We start from the raw sequence: 17386 nt of genomic DNA, 5'->3' as shown, positions 1-17386 counted from the left end.
GTCAGGTTTCTGCTGCTGGAGGAGTTATGAAAATTTTTCAATTTCAGAGATTCAGGGTTTGGAATTGTTCGTATTCAATCTTGGTCCTGTACTAAGATAATTACTCCCTAGGTATTAAATTATTCCTTTGTTTGTTTAAGCAGCTTGAGCTACAGTATACACAAAAACACAAATTGAAGTTCTTAAAAATTAAATGTTCCACAATGTTCATTGCAGCACTATTTACAATAGCCAGGACATGGAAGCAACCTAGGTGTCCATCGACAGATGAATGGATAAAGAAGATGTGGCACATATATGCAATGGAATATTACTCAGCCATAAAAAGAAATGAAATTGAGTTATTTGTAGTGAGGTGGACGGACCTAGAGTCTGTCCTACAGAGTGAAGTAAGTCGGAAAGAGAAAAACAAATACCGTATGCTAACACATATATATGGAACCTAAAAAAAAAAAAAAGAAAGAAAAAATGGTTCTGATGAACCTAGGGGCAGGACAGGAATAAAGACGCAGACCTAGAGAATGGACTTGAGGACACGGGGAAGGGGAAGTGGGACGAAGTGAGAGAGTAGCACTGACATATATACACTACTAAATGTAAAGTAGATAGCTAGTGGGAAGCAGCTGCATTGCACGGGGAGATCAGCTCAGTGCTTTGTGACCGCCTAGAGGGGTGGGATAGGGGGAGGGTGGGAGGGAGACGCAAGAGGGAGGAGATATGGGGATATATGTATACATACAGCTGATTCACTTTGTTATACAGCAGAAACTAACACAACATTATAAAGCAATTATACTCCAATAAAGATGTTAAAAAAAATTAAATGTTCCAGTGGTAACTTTTGAGCATTCTGAGTGAAGAATTCTTTGTGGTGTTTTTGTAACTTTTCTGTAAAGTTTGAAATTACTTGAAAATAAAACGTTTTTTAAAAACAATTAAATAGCCCCATATGAAGTGTGACTAAAGCACATTCTGCTTGAATTACCTCTGTAGGACTAACAGCAGGTTATGTGGTAGCAAGTGCATTAGGTACCTTAGAATCATAGGTTCATTTTAAGCCAGGCATCCTTTATGGTAGGAGTTTTTGACCAGTATGACTTCAAATCTCTTAAAATCATATGCAAAATTATGTGATATGTGAATTTTTCTAAGACTAGGAACCATAATTTTCATTTTATAGTCAAAGTGGGATATAACACTAACCAGCCTGTGGTGTCAAAAGTGTATTTAATATCAGTAGCAACAAATTTTAGAGGAGTGGTGAATTTGCTGGAATGTCGTAATAGATAACTTTAATGAACAAAGAAAAGTTAAGGGATGCTTATATTAAGAATAAGTTGAACCAATACGGAAAAGACATTCTCTGTTAAAAATAGAGGAGCTTAGTAAGGAAATGTGTGCAATATAAGGCTCCCCTACTTATTTTATAGCAGATCCCAAACTACTTCTTTTAAATTGTGATTCTTTCAAAGGTAACTTCTCTGCCTCATCTCTTACGTGGGGCATGTAACTTGATGTTTACTTTCACCCAATGCTAATCAAAAACTATTGAAAGAAATATGAAAGAGCTCTATGAAGAAAACTTAAATTCTACTGAGTGGCTTAAAAGAGTTGAACAAATGGGGGGAAAGGACCATGTTGTTAAGAGACTCAATATTATAGAAATAACATTTGTTTCTTAAATGAATGATCTTTAAATCTGATATGATCCCAATGAAAATATTAATGGGATTTTGTTTGGTTTTGATTTCGGATTTTTTAATTTTTTTTTTGGAGAAGGAAAGGATTCATGATAAAAATGACTTAAGTTCATTTGGAAGAGTAAACATGGGAGAAGCACCAGGAGAACCTGGGAAAAGAAAGTAATAAGGCTGGACTCATTAAAATGTATGAAATTTTAATAAAGTTTTATGGTGTTGATGTAGAAATGAACAGTTCAGATAACAGAGAATAGACATGAGGCTATTTGGCACTCTAGTATATGATCAGATAGTATTTCAAATTAATACAGAGAATGACTTATTCAATAAATGGGGTTGAGACTGTTTGCCATTTGACAGTTTTTTTACTGGAACTTCCAGGTGGAATTAAAATCTTTTTCTTCCCGTTTTATTGAGATATAATTGACATACAGCACTATATAAGTGTAAGGTGTACAGCATAGTCGTTTGATTTACATATATCATGAAGTGATTATCACAATAAATTTCATGAACATCCGTCATCTCGTAGATACAAAATTAAAGAAATAGAAAAAAAAATTTTTTCTTGTGATGAGAGTGCTTGGGATTTACTCTTTGAACAACTTTCATACATAACACACAACAATCTTGATTATATTTACCATGTTGTATATTACATCCCTAGTATTTATTTATCTTATAACTGGAAGTTTGTACCTTTTGACTACGTTTGTCCAATTCCCCCTCCTCCCCTCTCTCTGGTAACCAGAAATCTGATCTCTTTTTCTATGAATAAGTTTATTTTTGAAGAATAAGTGACCTACAACATTATGTTAGTAAAATCTTAAACTTAAAATGAAATTAAAAATATGGGAATATTTTCATAATTTTGATGAGAGGAACATCCCATCCAAAGCCATAAAAGAGAAAAACTAAATTTACATAATTTTTTTTAAAAAATTGGCCAAAAAAGACCATAATAAAATCAAGACTACCAGACCCGCTTCCAAAAAAAATGTTTAAACATATATGACAGTGCTTACGCATTAATAAAAAAGACTAGTAACTAATTAGGAAAAGGGGCAAAGGATAAGAATAGATGGTCATAGAAAGATGTATACATATACATACACACACAATATGTGTCTGACAAGCATATATTAACAATATCTGATATAATGAAGGTATGAGCTAGCCAGACCATTTTCTTCTTCCACTGTTCTTGAGAGTAAAACTTAGGTGTCATTTTAGAAGACAATATTTCTAAAAATGTTATACCTGCCTACTCAAGGAATTTAGCCTCAAATGTATTAGTACAGTTCACAGAAATATATGTACATGTATATCTATTGCAACATTGTTTTTAATAGTGTAAAAACTGGCAACAGCTTCGAGTAGCCCTCAGTAGCCCTGGGCTGAGCTAAGTTAATAATGATGCCTTCATACAGTGGAATTCTATGCAACCATTAAACAAACACAGTTAGATACAGATGTATTGTCATGGAATGACATACATGATATTGAGTATGTTCAGTTAAAAAATAATGTTGGAGTTTAAATAGTTGTCTGAAAGATATGAAACTCACGTTTCCTATTGACATAAAATTTACAGACAATAAAATGCACAAATCTTAAGTGTATATTTGTTGAGTTTTGACAAATGCATATACCAGTATAACCCAGTCCCTGTAAATATATAAAATATTACCATCACCCAAGAAAGGTTTTTCCTAGTTATCTCCTCTCCTCCTCAGATAACCTATTCTAATTTTCACCCTGAAGATGAATTTTGCCTGTTTTAAAATTTCATATATATGAATCATATAGGTCACCCTTACTTTTGAATGATAGTTTAGCTGAATATGAAGTATCTCAAGTTGACATTTATTTTAGTACTGCAGTTTATTTATTCCACTGTTTTCTTACTTCTTTTGCCATTATTGAGACACTGATGTTTTATACAATCTTTCTATGTCAATTGCTTTTAAGTTCTTCACTTTTGTCTTTGGGGTGATTTATCTTCCTTTGGATTTGCTGTGCTTTCTGCATAATTCTGGAAAATTCTAATACATTATCTTAATTTTTTATTTCTTTGTCGGTCTTACCTACATTCTGGGTAATTCATTCAGGTGTATCAACCAAGTCACTTTCCCTCCTTAGCTGTGTCTAATTAATCTGATATTTAGCCCATGTACTGAGTGGACTTTTTGTTTGTGTTTCAGTTACACTTTTCATTTCTTGAAGTTCTGTTCCTTTCCCAAATCTGCCTGGTCTTTTAGGTAGAATGTATTCCTTTCTCATGTTTTAACCTCCCTTTTTATTCAGTAATTTAGTGCATTTGTTATTTGTGTAAATAATTCTGTCTGAATTTCTTGGAAATTTGTTACTGCTGTCTACTGTTTCTGCTGACTTCATTTTGATGGCTTGTTTCCTTGTTTTTTTCTAAAATGTAATTATGAACTCAAGTTCATGTAGGAGGTGGTATGCATTTGCTTATGCCAGATACCCATCGCACCAATCCAGGACCCTCTTTAATTTCTTAGTCTGAAGTTTATCAGACTACTGATAATAATTTGAACCCCAAACCTATTTGAGGAGTCCATACTTATTCATTCTCAATTGAAACCTTTCCCCCACCTCCTATACCTTTCTCTCTCCTTAGACCTCAAGCTGAGGTGGACAGGTTTCCTCATTGTCTCCCTTTGCTGGTTGGCAGAATTTTTCTGGTTCACTCTTTCACTGCGTAGTTTTATGCAGTGATCTCAGTTTGAGGTCTCCAGCTTATGTGAGCTCAGTATCTTGTCTCATGTCCCGCAGTGGCTGTTGAAACATAAGCCTTTTGGTTACCAATCCTCTTGATTACTTGGAAGCAAAGGCCTCCAGAGCAGGTATAGCTTCCACATTCCACTATGGTTTTTAGTTCCTGCTTCCTTTTGGCCCCTGAAAATTTTTCATACTTTTTGATGAGCTCAGTATGTTTGCTGTATTTCTCCAGGATTTCTTATTGTGTGCCTTGAGAGAGTTTTCAGATGATCTTCTCCGCCAAGTTGCCCTAATTGCCTAAAATAAGTAGTGGCCCCAAACAAAGGGAAGGTCAGTTGTCGAAGATAGATGGATCAGGAAGGCATGATAATTACTTGTTCACCTAACAATTCTACTTTTAGGAATTTATCTGATATATATAACCATACATATGGTGCAACATTGTTTGTAATAGCAAAAGAGTAGTATGAATCTAAATATCCATCAATAGTGGACTGGTTAAATAAATTATGGTACGCCTTTAAAATGGGGAAAAAATTCAGCAGCTCTAAATGTATGAATATTGGAATGGTTGCCAGAAATACTGAGTGAATAAAGATAGATACAGAACTCTGTTCATTGTGTGCTACCATTGTGTGAAAAGTAAAGGTTATATCCGTATATACTTATATTAAACTATTAATAGTAGTTATCTTAAGGGAGGGAAATTGGGTAGAGGGGGACAAGGATGGGAATTACGTGCCCTATTGTACCTTTTTTGAATTTTAGACCATGTGCATGTAATACTTATTTAAAGAATAAATAAATGAATGTTTTAAATAATAATTTTAAAAGACATTGATGGATGTGGGCAGGACCATTATACATTTTGAGTTGTAAATATATTCAATAGTCTTTGAAAAGTATTCTGATACTGTCATATAAAATTCCATGTTTTTATCCATGGCTGCATCTTTTCAGTTGTGTTTTAGTGTTTTGCTACAGAAAGCCATGGATAGCAAACCTGGAGATTATCTTGGTTGTGTTTGAATATCACATCTCTTTTGGTTGCCTAAGTCTCTCGTTTTATTTTCCTGGCTATTTGGACCTGAGGATTCAGCAGTGAGGGGGAATATATTTTGACTTGTCATTTGGAAAAAAGAATTAGATTGAGAGACTCCTCCCCAATAATATCTTTAGCTTAACTCCAGGCATGTACTCTCTTGTGTGGTCTAACCTCCCATTCCCTAGGAATGGACCCAACTTTTGACCTTTGTCTTCTGGCAGTTTGTCTCCACATGACCTCGACCCTCATTTCGAAGCAGCCCAGTCCTTCTTCATTCCTTTACAACTGTCAGCTTAGAACTGAGTTGCTATCTTCCTTTCGGCCCAGAGTTCTTAGGCTCTCTGTCTAGGGGTCTCTCTTAAACTTAGAGTATTAAGATAGTGGAAGTGTGCCCGTTATTAAACAACAGTGTGAATTGCTATTTGAGCTCCAGTCCTATTTTAGAAGCTAGCCACTAGATGTCTCTCTTGTAAAGAAATAACCTTTTATAGATTCTTAAAATTACTTTTTGTAAGAATGTCTGTATGTGTGTAACTGAGTCACTTTGCTGTACAGCAGAGATCGGCACAGCATTGTAAATCAACTCTACTTAAATAAAAAAAATTTTTTTAATTACTTTTTGTTCTTTGGATAAAATTACAGCATTCAAATTTTATTGCGATGATATACCTATCCACCTCTGTATTAATGTCAGTAGCACTTTTTTCTTTAAACGATTATGTGGCAATACATTTCTTAAACAACAGGTTTTTTGGTTTTGTTTTTGTGGATTTAGTTTTTTTGGGGGGGTATGGTGTCTTATAAGTAGTATAGGTTTGTACTTTGTTGCAAACTAACTTTAGAAAAGAGCAAAGGAAAATGAAATGGATTTAGCAGTTGTGGTCATGGTGAGAGAGGTCGATTTGGGGGGATTACGTAATAGGTGCTCAGTACAAACTTGTTAACTAATTTAAAATGATTAGCTCTATGGTTTCTCTCCAATAACTGCTTTGATACAGTCTGATGAAAAAATTTCAAAGCAACAGCAAGGACTTAACACTTCTATTCTTTCACACTGGTTTTCTAATGGTTCCTCAGTCAATCAGGTATTCCCTTACTGGGGCCATGTAGGCAGTGGTCAGAAGGAGGTTCTTATGCCACAGCATCACAGAGGGTATATCTTTCCACAGCAACAGTTACCCAGCATTCATACAAATGGAAACCAAACATTCTTGATCATATCAGAGTCCCCATACTGGTTCAGTTAGGGAAGTCCTTCCTCAGTCACCGAGTCTGCTTCTTCATGATATGCCTCAGTAATGAGTCCCTTTCCACTTCCTTCACCGCAGCAACTATCAGCTGTCTTCTCCCATGCAGGCCCAGCTTGTCTCACCTGGGACTATTGGGGAACTTCTGAGAGCTCTCCCTGTCTTCAGTGTCTTCTCACCTCAGTCACTCTTACACATTGATGCCAGATACATCTTCCTAAAGCATGTTTTTAGTATGATGGTCACCTGCTCAGAATCTTTTAATGCTTCTTGTACCCACAGGAGTCATTAGCTCAGAGATACCTTCACTGGTCATAGGCAGAACTGCCAGTAGGTGTAATCTGTCATCTCATGTGGCTTTGGATGGACTGCCTGAAGCTCTCAAGTGTTGTACTCTATTCCATGGCCTAAAATTACCTTCCTTTCTTTATCCCCCCGCCATTTGAAATTGCTACTTTTCAGGCAGTTGGAAACATATCTTTCAAGTATTTCTCATTACCCAAAATAATGAAGGGTCTTCCTCAGTGTCTTTACTTTTTAAAAGAGGAATAATAATATATTTAATAATTTTCAAATGTTTATTTTGTATTAAACATGACAAAATTTAATTTAATTTTTATGTGTAAGGGAGTTTTCTTGGCAAGTTATTTACCTCTCTGTGCCCATTGCCTTATTTGTAAGATGCGGACAATAATGTGCCAGTTTTGTGGTTTTCAATCTAGAGTATACATCAGAATTAACTGGGATAATTTCAAAATGCAGATACCTGGGCCCGACCAACAGAATTCCTAAGTCATTGAGCCTAGGGTAGAGCTTAGGTATCTTTACATTATAAAAGAACCAGAAGAGGCTGTGCATATGTAGGGGCAGAGGATATATGGGAAATCTGTACCTTCCTCTTGATTTTGCTGTGCACCTAAAGGGCTCTAAAATAATTTGTCTTTAATTTAAAAAAAAAAAAAAGGCACTAGGTGATTCTGATGTTTATCTCTACCTGAAAACCACTGACTTATATGCCAGTAAGTCACTGTCCTTCTTCTCAAGTAGTTCAGTGGGAAGACAAGACAGCAAACTCATAACGTAGTGTGGTGAATGCTCTGATGGAAGATACATGGAGCGTTGTGGGAGCACAAAGGAGGGCTCAGTGCCCCAGCCTTGGGGAAGTGTTATTCCTCAAGAGCTGGGGACTGGAAAGTCCTCCCAAGAGAAGATAGAATTTGAGCAAATTATTGAAGGACAAGGAGGAGTTTTTAAGTCTAGGGTTTTATCCAGACAGAGGGAAGGATAGTCTATGGTGAGAATATCAGATGCAAAAAGAGTAGCAAATTGAAGACAATGTAAGTAGTCTGGTATATCTAGAAACTAGGGTGGGAGTTGGGAAGTGGTAGGGGATAAGACTGGAGAGAGCCCCACTGGGGCTGGGCCTTGCAGGACCTTATATTGCCATGCAGGGAGTTGAGATAGAGTCATACTTTAAGCAGAATACGTTCCTGTTCCTCTAAGGGATCCATACCAAATAGTGGATCTTCATAGTTGTCCCCACCTGAAACTGGGGAGAATGAAAACCATAATTCTATGTCTCACATCATTATGAAAATACTTTGAAAAGTTCCAGTTATATATTATATTGTATGTATATGTATTTCCTAATGTATTCAACTAAATGTACCCAGGCTGGTTATATTCTTAATCCTTGAATGTCTTCCCCTTTCATATTTCCTAGACATCTGTGAAAGTACACATGGTAGTTCATCTTCTCCATTATTTCTCCTTTGCCAGAGTTCCTATAGTACATATTTTCTCCAAAGTTAATGCGAAACAGATGCTGGCATTTAGTGCTGGTATTCAGTTTTTGTTATGCACATATCTGCTATCCTTTCTGTGTTCTGGTGTTTCTTAGTAGGGGCTCTATTGGCATTTTGAACAGGACAGTTTTTGTTGTGTGGGACTGTCCCGTGCATTACAGGAAGGTTAGCATTTCTGGTCCCCGCCTGCCATATGCCTAAAGTGCTTCCCAGCCTTGGAACAATCAAAACTGCCTAGCCACTTCCAAATGAGATTGATGCCACTCCCAGTGGAGAACTGCATTATTAAGTGCTCAAGTATTTACAGTTATTTGAAGCAAAATGTACTTTTTCATTTCGATCTTTACCTACTATATCCATTTTCTTAATATACTGTCTACTGAAGCCAGTACCACATACTTAACCTGTTTCCTATTATCATGTAGTAGTGAAACTGATTTTTAAAAGAGCAAAATATAATATATAACTGGAACTTTTCAAAGTATTTTCATAACGATGTGAGACATAAAATTATGGTTTTCATTCTCCCCAGTTCCAGTAATTTTAATCCATGCTAAGTAACTACACAGATCCTTTGTATTCACTCTTCCAAAAACACTTACTATGGTACCAATCCTAATAAAATAGATGGATTATTTTTATGAAGTATAGTTACGTTTATGTTTGAAGCTTTAAATTTTGATCTTGAAATACATTTCAAAAAGATAAAATGCCTATGAGTGAAGAATTATGTAGATATTTTGTACATTTGTTTTTTCTTGAAGGGTTTCACATTTTTGTAGATTTTCCTTCTGCTTTAAGTTAAAATAAGATTTCGTAACCCATAGTGGAACAAAATGCCTTTTTCCTGAAATTCCATCAGGTATTATTTGCTGTGTCCAAATTTTATAACAGTTGACAATATACAGATTAGTCTATCTTTTCCGTTGCTTAGAAATGCAAGATGACATCTAGAAAGAAAAATTTAATCCCTTGTATCAAACAGTTAGGATGCTTTATTTTTCATGAAATAAAATATTCAGTTCAAACCGGTTTGAGCTATAAATAGGGTGTATTATTGGCTCTCATAACTAAATGTTCTGAGGTTGGATGGATTTCAGGGTGAATAGGTACAATGACTCAATTGTATCTTCAAGGACCCAGTTTATTGCTGATTCTCCATTGTATCTTCTATGGTGTCAGATGAATCCTTGTAACAGTTTAGGTAAATATTTAGGAATGCTTCTTTCCCAGCACAACTGAACAGGAAACCTGAAATTCACCATGAGTGGACCGCCTAGGTCATCTGCCCAATCCTGAACCATTGTGTCCAGGAGGACATACGATGTGATTTTCTTAAGCCAGACAGTTAAGTGTATAGTCCTGGAGGTAGGGATGGGATCCATTCATCAAAATATGGTTATGGATTAGGAACGAGGATGGTGATAAGGGTTGCCAAGGAGACAAAATGTCCACTATAACTCTTAAAAGTGATTTTAAAATATGGAGGCAAATATTTAAAATAAAATATAATTGAGATCCATTTGAATTACCAGTACAGAAAAATACATGGCTTGTTACTGAACTTTCATTTCTGGAAAGTTCATAATAGTATACTAGATTGGAGCATAGACTCTGGAGTTAATGTGCTGCCTGGGTTCAAATCCCAGCTCTGCCACCTTCCAGCTGAATAATCGTGTTGGAGGAGTGACTTACTTCTCTCTACCTTAGTGTTCTCGCCTGTAAATAATAGCACTTATCCCACAGAATTACAAGAATGAAATAAATTAACACATATAAAACATTTAGAACAATGCATGACATTCAAAAGGCACTTAATAAACTAGTCAGCCCTCTGTATCTGCAGGTTGTGCATCTACAGATTCAGTCAACCACAGATTGAAAATATTTTGGGGGAAAAAATCTCCAGAAGGTTCCAAAAAGCAAAACTTGAATTTGCTGCACACCAGCAACTGTTTACATAGCATTTATGTTGTATTAGGTAGTATAAGCAATCTAGAGATGATTTAAAGTATATGTGAGGGGACTTCCCTGGTGGTCGAGTGGGTAAGACTCTGCACTCCCAGTGCAGGGCGCCCGGGTTTGATCCCTGGTTGGGGAACTAGATCCCGCATGCATGCTGCAACTAGGAGTTCGCATGCCGCAACTAAGAAGTCTGCGTGTGGCTAAAAGATCCCACATGGCACAGCCTATATTAATTAATTAATTAATTAGTTAATCAAATATTTTATAAAATAATTTTTTTTAAATAAAGTATATGTAAGGGTGTGTGTAGGTTATATGCAAATACTACACCATTTTATATAAAGGACTTGAGCATCTTCAATTTTAGTATCTGTGCAGTGGAGTGTGGGGAAGGACTGAACCAATTCCCCCAGGATCCCAAGGGATAACTATTGTTATTGCTACTTGCTAGTACTCTCTGGTAAAAGGATCTACTGGTAGTCTTCATAACCTGTAGGCTTTTCTAACTTAATAAGTGGTATAGTACTCTGAAGATCAGACTTGTGGAAAATCTAGCTTTAGCTTACCTCGTGGAGTCACCTGTATTTAAAAATCATAAGTAAAAATTTCAGGCATATTTAAACTGCACTATGTCAGTGAACTTCTCAAAAGTAGTAGGAAATACTTTCCTTAATAACTACAAACAAGGGCTAAAAAGTTAATGTCCTGAATATACTCTAGAAACAGTTATTAGAGTTAAATAGTAGGATGAGAGATCTCCTTCTAAGCCCCTCATTTCCCTCTTCTTTAAAAACCTTTGTTGGTAGTGCACTAACCACAGAATGAAATCCATATTGTTTGGCAGAACATTCAGAGCCCTTTATAATCTGGCATTAGCTCACATGTCCAGTTTCATAAACACTGAATTCCATGTAAGTGGAGTTTGGTTATAAATTCATGGCACAATATTCTAAGTTAAAGGCCCCATCAGTATTTCTGTTCTGAGCTTCATAACTCACAGGACATTAAACTGAATGTAAAATTATAACAATGGTAAAAATAGTAACTAGCATTTTTGTTTACTATGTTCTGAGCTCTTGACGTGTATGTACTCATTTAATCCTATGATATAAATACTGTTCTCCCCATTTTACTGTGAGAACCCTGAGGCACAGAGATGTGTCTCTTGCTCAAGATCACATGAAGTAATAAATTTTGTTAAGAGTAGGTTTCAGAGTCCACTTAATCTCTGCCCTCTCCTACCTCTGGGCATTACAGTATATTGGATATCCTTTCTGTGTACAGTGTCAATAAAGAACAGGGTTCTTTTATGTGGAACTCTATAAGCTTCTCACAGTGATTTGGAAGAAAAACGCAGTGGGTTGGTGGTTGCCTCACTGCCCTAAAAAGAGGTCTGCTTTGGGCTCATCTCCTCAGTCTCTTTGCATCCCTAATGCCTAGCGAGCCCTTAGAAGTGTTTTTTGAGTACATGTTTGTTAATCAGTGATGGAATGGAATGAGAATTGGTGATTTTTTTTTTTAGGAACAAAAATATTCATGCTCATTTAAATTTTATATTAGAAATCTTAGTTCTTAGAATTCAGCCTCCATGTGTAACTCTTAGTCGTAGTGTATTTCATGAGGAAGATAGCTTTGAAGCTGTCAAATAATTAGATAAGTAATCATTTGACAGTTCTGGTTGGATAATAATTTCTGAGATAAAAAGGAAACACCTTAAAATAACACTTCTAATAATAAAATGTTTTTAAGTTTAAAAAGAATATTAAAATTATTCCTGTCCTTTCTGTGACTACCATCCTGCACTTCCCCATGAAAACATCTTTGATTTTTCTGATTATAAAAACTACTAGTCAGTCATTATGTCAACAATTTATTTAATACAGACACATAAAGTAAGAATTAAGTCCTTTCACAATGTTAAGAAATAACCGTAGTTAAAAGCTTGGGGCATATCCTTCATACTTGTAAATACAAAGTCATGAAGTCAGAAGAATAATTGAGTATGTAGGTATAGTACTTCCCCCCCAAATTTGTGTCTTCATCCACATATTACTTTCTTGAAACTGTGGAAGAAAATGATCCTTAATAGTTTCTAGTAAGCAAGAGTTGTTAAATAAGTGTCCTATATTAACTCATTAAAATCAAGTATAAAAAATATTTATTTTCATCATTTAATACTTATATATATATTTCTCAACTTTTTTTTCATTATTGCCTCCCAAGGAGGCTTTTTAAACATTTTTCCTTAAATTGCACCCCCCCGATATTTTGATACCACAGTTATACTCTATATATCTGTTTATGTACAGGCGCCCTCTAAAGGGCCACAAACCATTATACTATCTAAGATTTTTTTTACCCTCCTAAGAACCAGTTTTCAGCCTTTTTTGGGTGATGCTGCCCCCGTTGAGAATGCATGGGGTATGTGTGTGTGTGAGAGAGAATGTTTGTGTGTGTGTGTGTGTGTGTGTGTGTGTGTGTGTGTGTGTGTGTGTTGATATTTGGGGGAGGAGGAGAAAAGGCTTTGCTGTGCATGAATAGTTACTTCAGTTTCGTGGCACTCAGAGAGAAGGGGTCAGTTTTTCTGTTACTTTATCAGGTTGTCCAGAAGGGAACATTAGATTTAATGATTACCACCATTATTTCACCAGTCTATTATCAAACTCTAAACATAGTGCCTTGGAGTGCCTAAGTGACCGAGAATATTCTGGGTACCGTATTTCTGTTCTTGAGAATGTTGATAAATACGACAAGGACACAATGACATTATTACAGTTGAAAGCATTTTATTGAATTTAGGGAATAGTAGTCCTAATGCATTAAGAACAATAATAAATGTTTAAACCTCTGTCCCAGTGGTTCTCAAAAATAGTGATTTTGCCTCCCGGAGGACATTTGCAATATTTGGGAGCATTTTTGGTTGTCACAACTAAGGGAGTGGGTGTTGCTAGTGGCATCTCATGGTTAGAGGCCTGGGATGCTGCTGAGCATCTTGCAATGCACAGGACGATGTACCTCCACCCCTCAAACCATAATAGAATTATCTGGTCCAAAATGTCAGCACTGCTGAAGTTGAGAAACCCAGCTTTATCCTAATGATTCTATTTCTTGGAATCTATCTTTAGAAAATAATCCAAAATACAGCAACAGTTATGTATATGCCTAAAGATACTCACCGAAGCATTCTTTAATTTTTTCCTTTACAAAATCTGTCCTTTCAGAAAACTTATAAGCAAAAAAGAGGGGGACTCAGAGTTCCCCTCATAAGTAATGTTGTTGGGATTTTGATGTATGTGTATTTTTTTAAGTGGGACATATATCACTATATATACTTATGAAAAATGAGAAACAAACTCAATTCTTTCAGACTCAGGAAGAGATTTAGTTGCCTGTGTCAGGACCACATCAATTTCAGGGAAACTAAAGAACTACTTTAGAGATAATTAACTCACTCATTTCAGGAATTGTTTATACAACACCCTTCAACCTCTTTGTCCACTCTTACTTAAATCTTATACTCTGCATTACTGTTCTCAAATGCCTCTTATACTACCATAGAGTAAAAAAGTACAGGCAGTTTTTCAATGAAGTTAACTTTTAGTTCTGTGTACCAGTTAAAGGTAAATGATGGTCCCATCCCTGAGGATATTCTTTTATTTTTTTCTTTACTGTGATTTAATATGGAAGAACAAGAACAAATGGTAAAAAAATTGGAAGCAATCATAAATGTCTATCAGTAAAGAGTAGATAAATAGATTTTAGCATTCTTCATGCAATGGAATACAACGTAGCAGTTAAAATTAATGAACTAATTTACGTGTATATTCGTAAATCTCCAAAGCATAATGTAAATGAAAAGCAAAGCATAAGATATTTAGAGTATAACACTGAAATAAATGTTGATATCACACAAAATACTGTATTATTTATAGATATGTGTATATATATATATATATATATATAAAATCATGGATGACAAAAATAAACACCCAACCTCAGGATAGTAGTTACCTCTGATGATGAGAAGAGAATTGGATCAAGGAACAGTAAAAAGACTCATCAACCATATTAATAATCTTATATTTCTTAGAAGAAAAGTATCTCAAGCATATAAATATGGCAATATACAAGTTGGTTAAATCTGACTATGGTTACATTAAATGTTTTTATTCTCTTTTTGTTTTTGAAATATTGCAACATCATATTTTTTTAAAACTAAATGTACTTTTCAGATTTGTTCATATTTGAACTGAGGCCAAATACAGAAAGATTTTTATAATAGTCATAATTTAGCAATGTATATATAATAAAAGTAATGAATGATTTCCTTATAACCACAACTAACTACAGCAAATAAAATTATTTTCAAGGGCTTTTCTCTCTTTGTTTTTGGAATGTTAAGTACTTTCTGAAGGTATTTAGGGTCTACTGAACGTTAAGAAAGGTGAATGATTCTTGAAGTTACTCAAGCAATGGTTGGGGTAATTGAGTATGATTTACAGTTCCACAAGATGACAAGTTGGTCAACTTTTTTCTTCCCCATGTAACTTATCAAATATATTTAGAAAGAAACCATATTGTACATTAAGATTAAAAAATCAGTTTATTTCATAGTAAGAGAGAAATGTAGTATCTCTCAGCCTCTTGATAGTGATACTACGCGATGCCTGTTTCACAGATAACAAATATTGCAAGGTGTTTCATTTTAGAAGACTTCTTTGTTTAAAACCAGTAACTTTGTGGTTTGCATTCAGATTTTTTTTTTTAAGTTTTTTCCTCTGAGATTTTAGACATCTGACCTTTAAATTAGTAAGGGGTGCTTTACAACTTTATTCTATCCAAAAAAATATTAAACTTAACATGCTTGTTTCTTGTGTGATAAGTGGCACTATCAACATAACCGTAATCAAGCATATTTTTCTCTAACTAGTGCTCAAAACTGTCTTGTTATTAACCAAATCTGTGATTAATTACCCTAATAGAAGGATTTTTACTTGATTTTATGCTAGTTGTCCTCAGACAAAAATTTGCTTAAATCATATAAATGTTAGGTGGGAGATACTCTGCTAGATTGTATTAAAAGAAAATTATTTTAGATTTTGGGCTCGTGCTGCTAAGGGATAGTTTTATAGGAGATGCTAGCCATTGCTTGGACATACAGCTGGCAATTGACTTGCCAGTGGGTTGTTAGAAATTTCTTCTAAGTAAGGAGAATGTGTAAAACGATCATGTAATGAAGACGTTTAAATTTCTGTAATGGATTGACTATTTTGAGCATTAAATTTTTTAAAAAAGGAATGGTGTCTAGTGTCACCCAATTTAGATATGTTAAATAGAGCATATGGCTATTTTTCTAAAATCACACATTTAGTGAATTATTACTGTTGATCCTGTTATCAAACCAAAGTTTAGACTGAAAGCAAAGGGACTAACTCAGAGTGCATTCTGCTTAGCAACCAACTTGTCTCCTGTTTTGCTACTGAATGCAAGTACTCATGGCTCAGAAGTGTATCTGCAGCCAGCTGGTCTCAACCAGACAATACTTCATTCACCTAATTTCCAGACTAGTCAGGCAGAGACATCAGCTCATTATTTTTAGTCACGAGGAAATTTATTTGTAAACTTCAAGCAGTAGCAAAAGTGATCTCAGAAGCCCCTGAACTATGAGAAATTGCCTTCTAATTCAAGAATGCGAAGTCCTTGGAATTTCGAACTGCTCTGCCTAATGTTTTTTCCTCTTAAAACCTCTTGCAAGTATATTGTTTAAAAAACATAGCCTCTAGGGCTTCCCTGGTGGCACAGTGGTTGAGGGTCCGCCTGCCGATGCAGGGGACGCGGGTTCGTGCCCCGGTCCGGGAAGATCCCACATGCTGTGGAGCGGCTGGGCCTGTGAGCCATGACCGCTGAGCGTGCGCGTCCGGAGCCTGTGCTCTGCAACGGGAGAGGCCACAACAGTGAGAGGCCCACGTAAAATACTTTTTAGTAGAAAAAATACGTTAAATTCTAAGAATACTTTTAGAATTATTATCTGAAAACAAAAATTCAAGAAATCAGTTTTTTGTTCAGACTTTTATTGTCTGCCTTGATCTCCACATGATTATTTTCTGTCTTAGAAAACGACAGTTCTGTTGGCATGTGAAGCTCCAGTTTCCTCAGAGTCAAGCTGTGTATGTAGAAAAAAGGTATAGTATCACGACTGTCTGTTAAGAACTCACTTGTTTTCATTTTGTCTCCATATTTGAAATAAACTGTTAACTTAAACGTGATGTCAATAGTAGACTGGATAACTAAGTGTGGTATATTCATACAATGCAATGCTACACACCACTGAAAATGAATGAACTACATCTACACATATCAATGTGGATGAATCTCAAACATAATGTTGAATGAGAAAAACAAGTTAAGGAAGAATGCAGAGTATGATTTTCATATGTAAATGTGAAAAAAATGAAAGTATACTTTTTAGGAATACTTTTAGTGGTGGTAGAGCTCTAAGGGAAATGATTAGCACAGAAATCATGATGGTGTTTACTTCAGCATGGGGACAGATGTTAAGGAGAGCAATGCAGGGAGAATCAAGAGGGCTGAATCAAGAGGAAGAATCTTAAGCAAGGTGGTTATATAGGAAATGAAAAATAAGCCAAAATTCTGCTATGATAAAATTGCTGCTATTAACATCATAGTGTGTTCTCAGAAAATACATGATTTTAGACATGTATATATGTGTATTCATAATTGGAAGTAATTTGCGTAACAGTTTTTTTATCCTACTTTTTTCATATTATGAGCATTTCAAATGTCATTTAAAAATTTGAATGGTGATATACTATTTGATTCCTTGGGTTAGGAAAATTTTAAGTTGGTTTTTAAATAATA

General features: G+C 35.3%; 1 protein-coding gene across 1 annotated transcript in view; it reads left to right on the top strand.

Moving 5' to 3' along the window:
* ZNHIT6 (zinc finger HIT-type containing 6) overlaps positions 1-17386 on the top strand; it is a 58103-nt gene that overhangs the window by 14214 nt on the left and 26503 nt on the right. Inside the window, exon 6 of the mRNA XM_060024745.1 lies at positions 16621-16689. Coding sequence (XP_059880728.1) covers positions 16621-16689 — 69 coding nt within the window. The remainder of the gene's footprint in view (positions 1-16620; positions 16690-17386) is intronic.

The sequence above is a fragment of the Delphinus delphis genome, chromosome 1 (assembly GCF_949987515.2).
Source record: "Delphinus delphis chromosome 1, mDelDel1.2, whole genome shotgun sequence".
Taxonomy (NCBI): domain Eukaryota; kingdom Metazoa; phylum Chordata; class Mammalia; order Artiodactyla; family Delphinidae; genus Delphinus; species Delphinus delphis.
Note: the sequence above shows the minus strand (reverse complement) of the source record. Positions and strands in the feature narration are given on the sequence as shown.